At 37.9% G+C, this 15,108-nt stretch overlaps 1 protein-coding gene across 4 annotated transcripts in view; it reads right to left on the minus strand.

The window, feature by feature from the left end:
* The window catches only part of AAE17 (acyl-activating enzyme 17), a 49,664-nt gene extending 41,136 nt beyond the window's left edge, over positions 1 to 8,528 (minus strand). For 3 of the 4 annotated variants that reach the window (XM_010263885.3, XM_010263875.3, XM_088901487.1), the window contains exons 1-7: positions 8,140 to 8,528; positions 7,388 to 7,517; positions 7,040 to 7,308; positions 5,360 to 5,564; positions 4,272 to 4,312; positions 4,053 to 4,178; positions 3,245 to 3,318 (exon numbers count right to left, since the gene is read on the minus strand). In XM_010263885.3, the coding sequence (XP_010262187.1) occupies positions 3,245 to 3,318; positions 4,053 to 4,178; positions 4,272 to 4,312; positions 5,360 to 5,564; positions 7,040 to 7,308; positions 7,388 to 7,517; positions 8,140 to 8,393 (1,099 nt within the window). In that variant the 5' untranslated portion in view covers positions 8,394 to 8,528. The remainder of the gene's footprint in view (positions 1 to 3,244; positions 3,319 to 4,052; positions 4,179 to 4,271; positions 4,313 to 5,359; positions 5,565 to 7,039; positions 7,309 to 7,387; positions 7,518 to 8,139) is intronic. The other variant, XM_010263894.3, reaches the window with a different exon arrangement.
* Between the last annotated feature and the right edge of the window lie 6,580 nt (positions 8,529 to 15,108).

Raw genomic sequence — 15,108 nt, forward strand, 5'->3', positions numbered from 1 at the left:
ATGATCATGATGGCATTTGTGAGCTGAAGTTCTTACTTCATAACTCATTTCATATGAAGGACCTGGGTCCTCTTACTTACTTCTTGGGTTTGGAGGTTCATCATAGCAGTCGAGGGTATTTTATTTGTCAACAAAAATATGCCTCCAATCTCGTCAAATTAGCTGGACTCACTGATGGGAAACATGTTGATACCCCCCTAGAGCTGAATGTCAAGCTATCTAAATCCGAAGGCCTCATCCTTCCTTATGCTACCTTGTACCGTCAGCTTGTTGGCTCTTTAATCTATCTTACTATGACCAGGCCTGATATTTCACATGCTGTTCAGGTCGTCAATCAATTTGTCTCTACCCCACGACAACCTCATGACTGCTTTCGCCACATCATCCGTTATGTTAAAGACACAACCTCTCAGGGACTTTTTCTCTTCCTCATCATCCATACAGTTGAGGGTTTATGCTGATGCTGATTAGGCTGGTTGCCTCGACACTCGCCGATCCATTACTGGGTGGTGCATCTTCATGGGTGACTCTCTCATCTCCTGGAAGTGCAAGAAACAGCAAACTGTCTCTAAGTCTTCTACTGAAGCCGAGTATAGAGCTATGTCTTCTGTATGTAGCGAGATTGTTTAGCTGAAGTCTCTTTTCATGGATCTTGGTACTCCTCTTCCTACTCATATCCCTCTGTATGCCTACAACACCAACGCTATCAAGATCACATCTAATCCAGTCTTTCATGAGGACTAAACATATCGAGGTGGATTGTCACTTTATTAAAGACCTTCTTGTTGCAGGCTATATGTCTCTTCCTCATGTAGCCTCTCACATGCAGATTGCCGACATCTTCACCAAGGCCATGACTAAAAGTCAACACCTCAGTCTTGTACGCATCAGTTTGAGGGGGAGTGTGAAGATATACCTTGATGTACACTATTAGAGTAGTCCTTGTTGTACAGTATCGTATTCTTATTATTTTATTTGTTCTTTTTATCTTTCAGCCCTGTAAGGGCATTCTTGCAACTGTACATATCTTTTATCTCTTTAATATAAAAGAGACTCTTTGGGGTGGGGGTCGACTATTCTTGACACCCCTAATTCTGTTTTCTTCTTGCTCTCAATTCGGTTCACATATGACATTTGTGAGTCCCTTTGTACTGCAAGAGAAGTGAACTACTGGGCTTTTGCAATGCTATGACCTTCTAAAAGAGCACGAACCTTAGCACTTGTTGCATCTATAGAGGAGGTTGGGCCACTGTAAACCCAAAACCGGTCACCACTGAGTCTTCTCAAAAGGCCCTAAATTCTTGCAGCCACAGGGGCATCTAGGACTCTTCTAAAATTCCCATCAAAATTCAGAATGAAATCTCTGTCTTGCCTTGATTTGGGGACATGAGAAGCAGATCAAGCTAGTTTATCTGCACTTCTCCTCTATTTGGACCATCAAAGACCTTGCTGTACATCATCCACAGGATAATCAAAGAATGGCAATGATCTCCAATTGTCTCTTCTGGGGAGATTCTGTCCTCAAGGATTCCCCTATTGCATTCTTTTTTTTTTTTTTTTGATAGATTTCCCCTATTGCGTTCTTCCCATAAATCCCACATGACTGCATGGGGAATAGCTTTCTAGTTACCTGGCAATTAATAAGATGGCCTATGGATTCCCCATCACTCAGGCATAAAATACAAACATTGGGAGAGAAGCTGAGTCTTCCAAACTTATTCTTCTGGAGGATATCACAGGTATTTAATTTTCCACGGGCAGTCTCCCAAATAAAGGAGGCTTTAAGGGGAACGGTGGAGATCAGATTCTTTTGTCCGGAAAGGGAGAGGAGGAAGGATTGGCTATTAGCTTAAGGAAAAAGGACTTTGTGGTGAAGGATCCATTAGGAATCAAGGACCAAACAAGCTTATCAGGGGAGGAGGGTGAGATGAAGACATCGGAAAGGAGTGAAAGTAAAAAAGAAGCTTCACAGATTTCTGAGTCCTTAAGGAGTCCTTAAGGGCTCTATGAAAGTTAAAGTTAAAAGAGAGGCCCATGTTACTGCAGCTGATGGTAGGGTCTGATTTATCTCGAGGCTTGAGATAATCTAAATAAGGAAGGAAAAGTTTCACTAACGGGTTTTTGGCCCCACTAAAGTTCTAACCAAAATCTGATTTGACTACCATTGCCAAGATTAAATCTCAAAAAAGAGAGAAGTCAAGGGTTCGAATAATAGCTTTCCAAGGGTTAGAGGCCGTGAACCCAGATAAAGGAGGAGAGTTGCTCCTGTCCAAGATGTTTTGACCATATTTGCTGAAAATTAAATCTCCAAATCCATTTGCCAAGAAGTGCTTTATTTCTTTCGAAGATGTGTTCCAGACCCAAACCACCTTCCTTCTTAGGCTTGAACACAGTTTCCCAATTGACTGAATGATCACTTTTCTCCCCTCCTTCCCAGAAAACACCTCACTGCAGCTTTTCAATTCTCTTCCTCGCCTTTGCTGGGATCTTAACACCGAGAGAAAATAGGTGGGAAAATTGGAAAGTGTATCCTTGATCAAAGTCAACATACCACCTTTTGAAATATAATTTTTTTATCAGCCTTTTGAAATATAATTCCTTTTCCAAATTCCAAGCTGCTTCTCACACTTCTCAATAACTGTATCCCAAAAACTAGAAGATTTTGGGTTTCCACCAAGAGGGAGTCCAAAGTACTTAATCGACCAAGATTAGATTCTGCAACCCAGAGCCTCTTTTAATTCTTCCACTACTTGCAGGGGGGTGTTAATTCCAATAATGCTGGTCTTGTTTAAATTTGTCCTCAGCTTTGCCACTGCTTCAAAGCACTTTGGTAAGTGCTTGAAATCATGGAGATAATCCCTGTTTTCAATAAAGATGGTATCATCAGCATATTGGAGATGAAAGATTAGGATGTCATCACGACCCACCTGGAAACCTCTTAAAAGATTCAATTTGACTGCTCTTTTCATACGGGCATCAAGGATGTCAGCTACCGAGATAAAGACTGTAGTTCAATGTATGATGACAACATGCAGAGTGGAACTTTTTTTCTTGAAAAAAGTAAGGTAATATAATGTATTAATCAAAACAAGTCAAAATATACAATCAGCCCATTTACATTGAAAGACTGTACAGCGGGGATGGATAATACAGAACAAAAAAAGAACAACTATATGATAAAGTAAAAAGAGAGATCTGCCGTCAAAAAAAAACAAAAAACTTAAGACGGAAAAGTGCAAGTTACCTGTAGTTCCAGATGAAAACAGGATGTTTGTGAATGCATCTACAGGTTGTTGTACTGCAGCAAATTCATCTTTTCTGCAATTTTGACAGGAAAAGTGCAATTAAAATCTCAGGATAAATATCTACTTCATGATTTCCATAAAAGATTATTTACAAATGAGAACTAAAGTTTGGGAGAACTAAAAATAGCAACAGTACAATCCCTTTTTCATTCAGTTTGATTGCATTTTGCTCCTTCTCATATTCAAAGGTTTATTTAAAATATACTTGAGACATGTTACCCTTGAGAATTGCTTTGGAAACCAGACAAAAATGGATGTTTCACTGTTTGAACAATCAAAATTTTCCAAGTTGAGAAAAGTTTAACTAACTTTGTCAAACCATCAAGTTGTTCAACATAATGCTCTTGCCTTTGGTTTAACTACTGTTTAGCAGAATTAACTAACGCATGCATACACATGAAGGCACGCACACAAAGAAAGAGAAAGTCCATTGCTCTTACCTTTGGTTTATTCTCAAAACATTAATATATTACAAAAAAATACTGATAACTTCATCACAAACAATCTCTAAATGAATTTTTCATCAGCCAATTATCCTGGTTTTCCCAAATTTTTCTGACCTTGACCTTTCATTTCAAATAGCAAACTCCTAAACACAACTAGTCAATGCTTCTAAGCATCAATTATAACATCAACATAGAGGAACAAGTATCTGATTTGATGGATACACTGGAACAACATGAAAAATTGAATGTAGGTATAAATGGGAGAAAAAATTAGAAATAAAATACTCATAAGAGAACATACTTGAAATGTTCTACTCTTTCTAGAAATGCATGCCAAGACATGTCACAGCCACGCAATTCCATTTTTAAGCTAGAACCTCTACTAGGGACAACAATTGCTAGAGGTGCTTGAGCATCAACAACCCGACTGCATTATTGCAAAGCACACCTGAGCAAGATACTGTCATAAACCAGAAAATAAAATAGAATAGCTCCTTGAAAAGTGTAATATGAACATCACCTATACAAAGGTAGTATTTTGTCACCACGGATAATAACATCCTGAGGGAAAAAAATATTTAGGGTGAAAATGGTTAGGCCGATATATATTTTCTTTTAAAACAAATAACATGTTACATTTTTAAATGAGTATCTAGATAGAAGCATTTCTAAATTCACAAAGAATAATAGATATAAGAACTTCTATCTGTAAGATGTTGAATTATAAAACCAATGTCATGGCTACAATGTCACTCGTTATATTCCTTCATGAAAAATTTTATGCCTGAAAACAATCAATTCCAAACTGAACTCAGCATTCTTAAACAGAAATTACAGGGGCAAGTTCATCTTAGAAAATTCCTGTCCTTGAACGTGATTTCCCTTGATCATTCCATTTGTTCGGGTTCCATTTTGTGGATCATGAATTACCATCATCCCCCAAGTTAGCTAGGGGTAGGCATTTTCTACCAAGGGGGCCTTCGAAAGAGGAGCACACAGATGCATTATTTGAAGCAAAAATAGAGAATGTATTGAGCATAATGCATTCTCAGTTATAGGGTTAGATGGTTGGCACCAGGAAGGTTTGACTCAAAAAGGGAAAGTTGTGCGGAATTAATTCTGGCAGCTATTTTCTGGGTCATCTGGCAAGAAAGAAATGAAGAATCTTCTGCAATCAACTGTGTTCAGCTGATGTATTATTTCAAAAAGTTGTTGGAAAAGTACTTTCACAGATGAGTATACATAAATATTTTGAAGGAAGAAATTACAGGACTTTTTTTCTCTTGAAACTCTTTCTGTGAACAATCAAAGGATAGTGGCTTTGTAAGGGTTTTTGGAGAAGGATTTTGTTTCCCTTTGTACATCGTCTTGTTGTACAGGGATCTTGATAGTAAGGGATGTTTGGCATGTTTTCTTTGCAACTCTTTCCTTTTCTTTTCTTTTCTTTTCTTTTTTTTTTTTGTTGGGGGGGGTGGTAATCCTTAAAAGTTAGCACTTAACAGTTACTAATAAAAAAAGCGGAACGGGAAATTTGCAGATTTGTTCATTCACTGTACTACATTAAAATTTTTAAAAATAAATAAATTGAGTAAATTTCAAAAAGAATACCTGGGTAAAGATTGCTTTTGCATTAGATATTTTGAGTCGTGTTGATATTTCAAGAGGGGCAAAGCTATCTGCAATGGATACAACAATATAGCCTGCCAAAACAATAGCTAGATAGATGACAACGGCAGTAACATTCATTGGCATGTCTATTGCAATTGCAGATCCTTTAGCCAAGCCCAGTGTATCAAGTGCATATGCAACCAACCTACAATATAGCACATCAAAATATATTCAACCAGACCAAAGTTTGAAGAATTTAAGAGTGTTAAATATTTCAGAGGTTCGTCATCTGTTAAATCATCTTCTAACAAACTTAGCATTTAACAAAGATATCTAAGAGTTTTTGCAGCAGATGAGAAGCTATGTGGAGGCTATCTTCTTAGGTCTCGGTGGAAAATGTTTGTAGTAATTGTTCTGCTCAATCTTTCCTATCTGGTAATAATTTGTTCAGGATGTAACAGGGAATTTCTGTTGATGTACCTTATCAAGTCTGTTTCACGGTTTGATCCTTGGGATTTATCTTTCTCACCCTATAGAGCTAAAGGTGCCCTTGGAGGCAGACCATATTGTATTGTAATCCTCTTTATTCTTCTATAAGCATTACCTTTTTCAAAAAAAACAGAAAGAAAGAAAGAAAAAGAAAACTTGTGCAAAGCAATTAAAGGACTGCAGAATGGAGTTCATCAATCTGGTTCATTTCTACATGTATCACTAAAGTAAAAACATTTGTTTAAGTTTATGAACATGTAGGCCACATTTGGATATGGATTATATAACTACAAAATGATAAAAATAAACTAAAAGAATCCACTACCACCATCTTCCAATCTTGAAAGATGGATACAACAAAATCAGAATCAGGTCAGTTATGAATAGACTAAAGAGTTACTAGTACACCCAAAGCATACTTGATTTGTTGCTTGAGCAGTTCTAATTATTTTCAACATTTTTTAAGCAATATAGAGTTAGTCAAAATTTTGTTTGTTCTCATATCTCTTTCCCTCTCCCTTCCTCAACATGTATCATTAACTGAAACCCTGAAACCTATCCTTTATTAAACTAAACTGTCAGCCATATATTCACCCATAAAACCCACTGTCTTATTCATCCTTTTCTATTTAAATTTTTACCGCTTTTATTAAGATCATGATTTGACAAGCTAAAACCTGATAGATTCAAAATTGACCACTAGATCATGAATTTTCAAGCTCTAATAGTCCAAGACAACTAACCATGAAAAGAAATGGTGTGTGAGAAAGATAGATGCCACATAATCTTGTGTTAACCCAGTCAGACTGAATAAAAATTCAACCAGTGATTTTTCTGTAATTTAATTCATTAACAAAAGTTGCCTAGAATGAAAAATTAAACGATATCCATCTATTTATCATATGACAGAACTTCAAAGATTATGGTTGCAGATAAAATCATTTCAAACTAAATTAATATAATATTATACTATTGAATGTTGTATATGAAAGAACAGAATGTTATTTAAGGCATAGCAGAGAAGCAACAAGCATGAACTAACCAGTTTTTATTTTTTCAATGAGTGAATCAAGTGCCTGCCCATGCATAGATATGTAATTCTTCAGATTATAATTGTAAAAACATCCCATTAAAGAACATAAAGACTGTCAGATAATTAGATTATGGTAAGAAGAATAGAACATAACATACCAGACCTCTGAACGGAGTTGCTTAAGCATCATATGTTTCACAGGTAGATTGTCATCTCCTTCATCACGCCATATGATCATTGTATCATTTAAGCTCCTCTTTCCATTCAGATTTAAGCAATTTTCCGCACAATTTAGAATTGCCCCCGGTAACCATTGACCTCCAGGGTAAGACAAATGACCTCCCTCGGAGGTATGCTCATATAAAATACATGATGGGGGTACAGAAAATGATATGTTCATTTCATCTAATACCATTTTCCAGTAAACCTAGAAAGATGGGAAGGGACTGAAATAAAAATATATAAAAATTACCATCAGCCAAAATTTAAGATGGTAGCAATGATACCTCAGGGTTGGAGACTGAAAATTCCTGGAAATCCAAGAAGCTTGTGATAGGGTCCTTATATTTTGAGCCAAGAAACTCTTTTCCACGTTTCTCTAGAAAACGACCAACATTTGTTAAGATCGCAGTCTCCCTGCCATATATCAGGTAATTCATAACAAAAGGTTATGCATCCTTTATGCTCAACTCCCAATTTTCACATTAAAAAGAAATACTTTTTTCTTTCAAATGCTTCCATTGATCCGTTCCTCTTTGGGATTAGTAACGCAAACTCTAAAAATGTATACATAAGAATCTTTTGAGTTTGTACACCACTTAATTTGAGGGGAAGCTTGGAAAACCCCATTTGGTGTAACTTTTTAAGTTAAGAGAGTTTAGAATTAAGGATGAGCAGAGTTGTTTGATTTTTTAGGCTCCGTTCGCTTTTCGATAAATTAGTTAGGGTAAATGCACTTACCGGGTAAGTGTTTCCCAAGGAAGCATATAAAATTCGTCTATATCATCGTAAACAAGTTACGCAAATTGTCTCATCTTTCTTTTCGTTTCTTCAACCCAATGCCATTTTCTTTCCCAGAAGTGACATTGATCAGTGAATTCTTTTAGATAACCAAAAAACTTATATATTAAACAATAACTTCATGGACTACAATTCCATTTTATGGCAACTACAACGTGAAATCTTCGCAAAACATAAATAAAGGAAGAAATAAAAACTAAAAAATATATATATAATTAGGAGTTTAGGACAAGTTTACTGGTCGGGAATCCAAGCAGGAGGATCAGAGCCGAAATCCTTGAAGCATCCGTAGTACATCATCTGATGGAACGCAAAAGGTAGATTAGGGTTCAGAATTCTCTTGCTGATTTTCTTCCATGTATCTGCAGCTGAATTGGCGTTTTCCCGGAGGATTTCAGTCAGGTCTCCGTGGAGCTTCTTTGCAGCATCAGAAGATATCCCAAGCCCCGTGATATCTTCTACTGTAACGCAATCTAAGCTTTTGATCGCCATTTTTGTTGTTCGAGTTCTTCTACTTCTGGTCGTGTCAGCAACCGGTGAGAATAAGAGAAGGTGGAATGGATAGACAGACACTGACAGAACTAGTATATCATCACAACGCAAGAAGATGAAAACATCAAAACACTACAAAAAAATGGAATTGGCTTCCGAGCTGGCACCTATATGATGGAGTTAGGATTTCAGAGGTGGACTGAACGGTAAAAACCCCAAAAAGAAATAAAGAAAATGCTAAGTTTACAGACCCTTTTCTTGTATTACTTACAAATCTATCTCACACCACAAATATGGAATATAGCGTGCTAGTAGTGAATAGTGAGTAGGGAGGGTCGTGACTCGTTAGTCCGTGACTCAGAGATGGTATGGTTATGGTATCCTTGGATAAACATTCCAATAGCAGTAGGTCGAACAATCGGAGGTTACATAACTTACAACTGTTGGATTGGAACTTTTCACCCAGTGACCCAGGTGATGAGGGCTAGGAGCACGGATAATGGGTCCCAGTGCTACACAGATGTTATGGATCAATAAAGGTGTAAAGTGGACACGGCACGGCCCTTTGTACGGGGTGCCGTGCTGGCCTGCGTGCCGTTACGAGCCGTGCCTCCCTCCAAAATGAAAATTTTGGGGTCAGAGGCCTTGGCCCATGGATCGAGTTTTGGGCTAGGTCGGGTCGTGCATCGGGCCAAAGTTATTTATTTAAAAAAATTGATAAAAAAAATTTAAAATTTTAATTTTATATGAATTTTGCATATGCAATTGCTTATATATACAATAATTAAATAAATTAGTATTGATGGAGGGTGATTTGGCCCGACCTCATAATAAGGGGACACGTGGACGTGACTCGACATAAGTGACAGCTCATCCTAATGAGTTCGGAACAACTCAGCATAACGAAGCTCGCTGACCCAATCTGACAGCCCGCCCAAAGCGGCAGCTCGCTACAAGTTGATACCCCGTTGCCCCGAGCTAAGACTCCCCAAGTAAGAAGCACCCCAAGCTAAGATTCTCCAAGTAGGGAGAATCCCGAATTGAAAACACCTCGGGTTAAGCTCGTCAGCTCCCTAACATAAGTTCGCTCCTACCTAAGGCTACCTCAGGGACCCGCCTCGGAGAAGCACCTCGGTGCATCACCAGCAGCTCGGTGTAAGGTAGCTCGCTACAGAGCAGTTCGGCGTATCATAGAATATTTTCTGCCTGACAACTGTACCGGCCAAACCTGGAGACTGCACCCACGTCTCTCGTCTGGCGGCGTCGTGCCTGCCAACCCTGGAGGCTGTCAGGGCCGTACTCTGCAGCAGCCACCTTTGCCCAATAGCTCAGCTCTGACAAATAACGGCCAACCACTCTAAGCCGTTATTTGATAGCAGATCGCCGCAACAGAGATTTGGAGGCGGTTACACCTGACAAGTCAGAATACCAGTATATAAAGACCCTGACTCCTAGGGGCGAAGGTATTGCGTGATCATCACTCTAGCTCTAATTTCTCTACAGCTCTCTCTTTTGCTCTCCCCAACTTACTAACTTGACCGTCAGAGTGTTCCCGCTGGGTGAGCCCCCCGGGATCCTTCATCTTCTTCCTCACAGGTACCTCCTGTCCGTCGCCAGCTAGGAGCGCAACCACTTCCAGTTAGGAGTGACCAGGTCGCACACAATCAAGTATAATAAAATTAAAAAACCCCTGACCCAGTATGACCCACATGATCATATTGGGCTTGGTACAGCCTGCAGACCATCGTGCCGGGCCACGGGCCGCATGGCCCGATTTACACCTCTAGAGTCGAGCTTAGACGGAGTGGGTTATGAGTTATGACACAGTGCAAGTCTGAAATCAATTGTGCCACGTAGAGCGAAGTGGGTGATGACTCAGTACAAATCTAATCAACAATAGTCCTTCGTGACTCAGAAGATCTCAACTCTTTATCGTCTGATGGGTAGTATCCTTCAAGGGAGGGAAGGATAGATAGTCACTCTCAAGTCTCGAGTCTCACCAACTAAACATTAATGAAATGCGTTAAGTTACTTTTAATCGGTGAATGATTGGGTTTGGGGAATTGGGGTAGTTGAACAAAGATGACAATGCACATGCTTACCTGTCAAATCCCGGTGGCAGCGGTGATGGATGGTGGACTCCGCTCTCCGGATGTTTGTACTTTGTAGCGGAGACTCGGGACCAAAATCCCCGTCGTGTTAGTCCCATAACACGAGTACCAAAGAAAAATGCTTACCTGTCAAAATCCCGTCGTTTAGTTTGCACTAAATTGACGTCTATTTAGTCGTATTTACGGCTCGTTTATTTGCACTAAATGGACGTTCATCAATACACGGCAGGGATGTGCTGTGGGAGATTGTGGGGAGTCTTCTGAAGGCTGATTTGAATTCGGACGAGATCGAATGAGCCCCCCCACAAAATTGCTTCTCACAATGTCCCACAATACATTCTCAGTGTTTTGGAAACATCTCCAAATGATGATATCATCATTCTAAGTATTATCATCGGGAGATGTTCCCGATACATGGCAGGGATGTGCTGTGGGACATTGTGGGGGGCTGATTTGAACTCAGACGTTTGAGCCTTTGAGGTTTGAAAAGATAGACCAGCTCAAAGAGCACCAACCTACCAATTGATACAAGCTGGGATTTCCTACTAGCAAAACACGTTCCAATCCCTACCAACTTCATCTAACACGGCAGGTCACCATAAAACTAGGCCCCATTCCATCATGAATGAGACGTGTGGTGTCAGATCATATTTGTAGGGGGTTGGAACGTGTTTAGGAGATTCGGACTCTAGTTGGTATGCTCTTTGGTCTACCTGCTTGGAGCGGAGAACTAGGGATCAATCGTGCTCGGGGGTTATGGATTTGGGGGATATTGAAATTGCTTTTAGTGGATCGGCCATGTTTGCTTTAACTCTCATTCGTTTTCATTCTTACCCAAGATGAAATTTTAAAATGGACAAGAATGGGTAAATATGGGCAAAATGAAAAAATATTGTTATAAACCAAATGCTTTTTTCCTAAAAAATGATTTTTTTTTTCAAACTGACAAGTGTCTTATGTTGCTAATTTTCATTCTTCAAAAAAACTTTGTGTCAACGGTCATAAACTATCGACCTAGGTCTCCAAAACCGTTGGCATAGATGTTTATCAACAGATGGCCAACGGTCAATTCCTGTCAACATAAGTTTCCATGAAGTCCGCTAGTAAACATCTATGGTGACAACTCTGTAGACTTAGGCCAACAACATAGAGTTTCTTTAAAGAATGAAAAATGAGCAAGATGGGGCATGGTTATTTTTCATGTTAAATGCTACCTCAATTTTTGTGTTATAGGATGATTTTTCATTTAAAAAGAATGAGGCCTATGTCAAGAATACTTTAATGTTTTTTTTTTGAAAAAAGTTAACCAAGATTCATTAATAAAAAGAGGCACATGAGAAGATGTACAAAGCAAGGGAAGAACCCCTACAAACTACAATGGAGGAACCTTGTTGCTATATAGCTACTCTAAGAATACGCCACATTTAGCTAAATCATCTGCTCTATGATTGTGTTCCCTAGGAATCCAAACATTTAGGCAATCCAATGGAGTCCCTGGCCTCTTCTAAATAGTGACTTAATCTCCAAGCCCCCCCCCCCCCCCCCCCCCCCCTCTTTGTCTCTTAACCATTTTATAGTATTTGCTAAATCACTGACAATTGTTATATTTTGAATTCCCAAGCTTTTTATTATTCTGATTCTCGTGAGGGCAGCCATTACTTCAGCCTTTGTGGAATCTGCCAAGGCACCCCCTCTTTGTTTCTTAACCATTTAATAGTATTTGCTAAATCACCGATAATTGTTATATTTTGAATTCCCAAGCTTTTTATTATTCTGATTCCTGCGAGGGCAGCCATTACTTCAGCCTTTGTGGAATCTGCCACACCTATTGGACCGCTGAAAGTCCAACAGATGTTGCCCCTTTCATCCCTTAATGTTCCTCCAATACCAGCCAATCTAGGATTACCTAAAGTACTTCCATCAAAATTTAATATCATCTCACCTTCACTGATGGGTTCAAGAAACCTCAAGGGGTGATTGATGGTGGTGAGGGAGAAATAAGAAAGGGTAAGCATCTCTATTGAGGTCATTGACTGAGACACTGAAAAGGTCAGAATTCACCATCCAAAGGTTGCACAAGTAAGAGGTGTTTGAAATTAACTCCTCCAAGGACCTTGATTTATTGTCAAAAAGCCTTTTGTTTCTTTCATCCCAAACACCCCACAGCACTGCGTGTAACATTGATTGCCAGTAAATTTTACCCCTCTTACTTAGACCTGTTCCTTGCCACTGATGTATAAAGTCCTTAACATGCTTTGGTGTAGCCCAACTATAACCTGCCATTTTCAAAAAATGGAACCAAATCTTTTTGGTGAATTTGCAGTGAAGAAAAATGTGATCTGCTGATTGTCCTTTGCATAGGCATAAAAAACAAACATGAGGGGAGATAAACAGTCTTCCTAGAAACTTTTTTTGCAAGAGATCACAAGTGTTAACTTTCTGGAGGCAAGCTTCCCAGACAAAGAAACATACTCTTGAGAGGATGTGGCTGCACCAGATCTTCTTGGAAGGAAAGGGGGGATGATGATCATCAATAGTCAAAGCCTTAAACATAGACTTAGAAGAGAATTTGCCAGTGGGGTGCAGGGTCCAGATTCGGGTGTCAGACTTGGAGGGGGAGATGTAAGCTTCTTTAAGGGTCTGGATTAAGGTTATTAATTCAGAAATTTCCAAATTCCTTAGGGGTCTTCTGAGTTGAAGGTTAAGGGTGTTATTCATTCTTGCCCATTCCCGCTTTTCCTGCTTATCCTAAACAAGAATTAAAAGAATGAGGCTCAGTGAACCAAATATAACCTTAGTAGCCCATTTTTCTTTTGTGAACTAAGAAAAAAGAATAGATATACTCCCAATTAGGGGTGTCAACAATATTCAAAAATCTGATTTTGAATTCGATATTCGACATAATCGAATCAAATTCAGATAATTCAAATATCTAATTGGTTGAATTTGGATATCCTATTCATATTGAATAGTTAATTGGTTTCGAATTTGGATATGACTTGATTTGATTCGATAAATATCCGAATTTGACCGATTATTTATTTCTTATATATAATATATAAAATATTTTATATAATTTATATATATAATAATTAAATTATATAAATAATTTATATACTTTATATCAATAAAATATTTATTTTATATATTTATTAATTATCTAAAATAATTAATTAATCAAATTTGAATCTAATCGAATCAATTATTCGAATATTTAATCAGATTCGAATTTAAATATTAATTTTCAATATTTATCAGATATCAAATCGAATTTGGATTTCAAATTTTCTAATCAGATTTGAATTCAAATATTACCTAATCTGATTCGAATTCAATCTGTTTACACCTCTATTCCCAATAAATACCTTCCAAGGTGACATAATACATTGATATTGATATTGCACATCTTATCTATGGTGGGTTCTAGTCTGATAATGAGATGTATGGTGTCATGTTGGAAGGAAATGAATTTTGTTCCGAGCAAATCCCAACTCGTTAAAAACGATGTTTTATTACCTTTTTTGGTCCCATAGGGGTCATTTTTAATTTTGACTCAGTAAAACACTTTGTCAGCAACTATCAAATAACTCTTGTTCAAATGGTGGCGAGAACCGATAGCGGGGCTCGAAACCACATCTATAACAGAAAATGCCTATATCTTTTATTAAGCCTGAATTTGGATCTGGTCCCAACACATGTCTGAACAATGTCCTGACAAGTGACAAGCTATTGCAGCCATGCATCGGGTACACCTCCCTTATACAACCATAATGGCTTGTTGGGATTAGATTCAGACTCCTAAAACCCTACCTTTCTCTCAAACCACCATCTCTTTTGCTTCTCTTGTTTAGTAGAGCCAATGTTATTAGTAACCATATCTTTTATTAATCTCATTTTACCCTACTTTCTTCTCCATCTAAGGCTCAGTTTGGAAGGAATACAAATACAAATTTGTACTTCTTCCAAACCGAGCCCAAGGAAAACTAGGGGTAAATATGCAAAATAATCTATTTTCAGGTATTATAACATATATTCAAATAGTTCAACTACAATTAGAGAACATAAAAGCAAAAAACCAAACTCTAGATATTCAGAATCTAAGCTATATTCGGATCCTTTTTGCTTTCTCAAAGATCAGAATTCAATTTTACCAAATGCCACCTTACTCATGGATAATGTAGTTGGATGTTTAAAAAAAAACTCTGTGCCACAATTTTCTGTGGGAACTTCCTCTTGTTGGTACCATTTCAAGCTTTCAACCAAAAATTGAAAATAAATAGAAAGAAAATAATTAGTTGATCAATAAATTTATTTGTTTTTTAGTATTAAAGTGATTTATTTTGATCTCCTAGGTATATATGCATATTTCAATTTTTCCACCATTTCCTAAGCACATCCGAATAATTCACACTTCACAAGAACACAAACAACTAAAATATGTGTTTATACTTTATCCAAAGTAACTTGACCCTCAGATTTAATATTATTAATAGATTTGCAGGATGTTTTGGTTTCTTATCACATCCATGCATATCCAAAGCTCAAACTATAACCTTGCTTATTCTGGTCTTTTTCAAAGCAACTTTGGTTTGCAAAACCTTTTC

The sequence above is a fragment of the Nelumbo nucifera genome, chromosome 3 (genome assembly GCF_055504915.1).
Source record: "Nelumbo nucifera cultivar China Antique chromosome 3, China Antique-T2T, whole genome shotgun sequence".
NCBI lineage: Eukaryota > Viridiplantae > Streptophyta > Magnoliopsida > Proteales > Nelumbonaceae > Nelumbo > Nelumbo nucifera.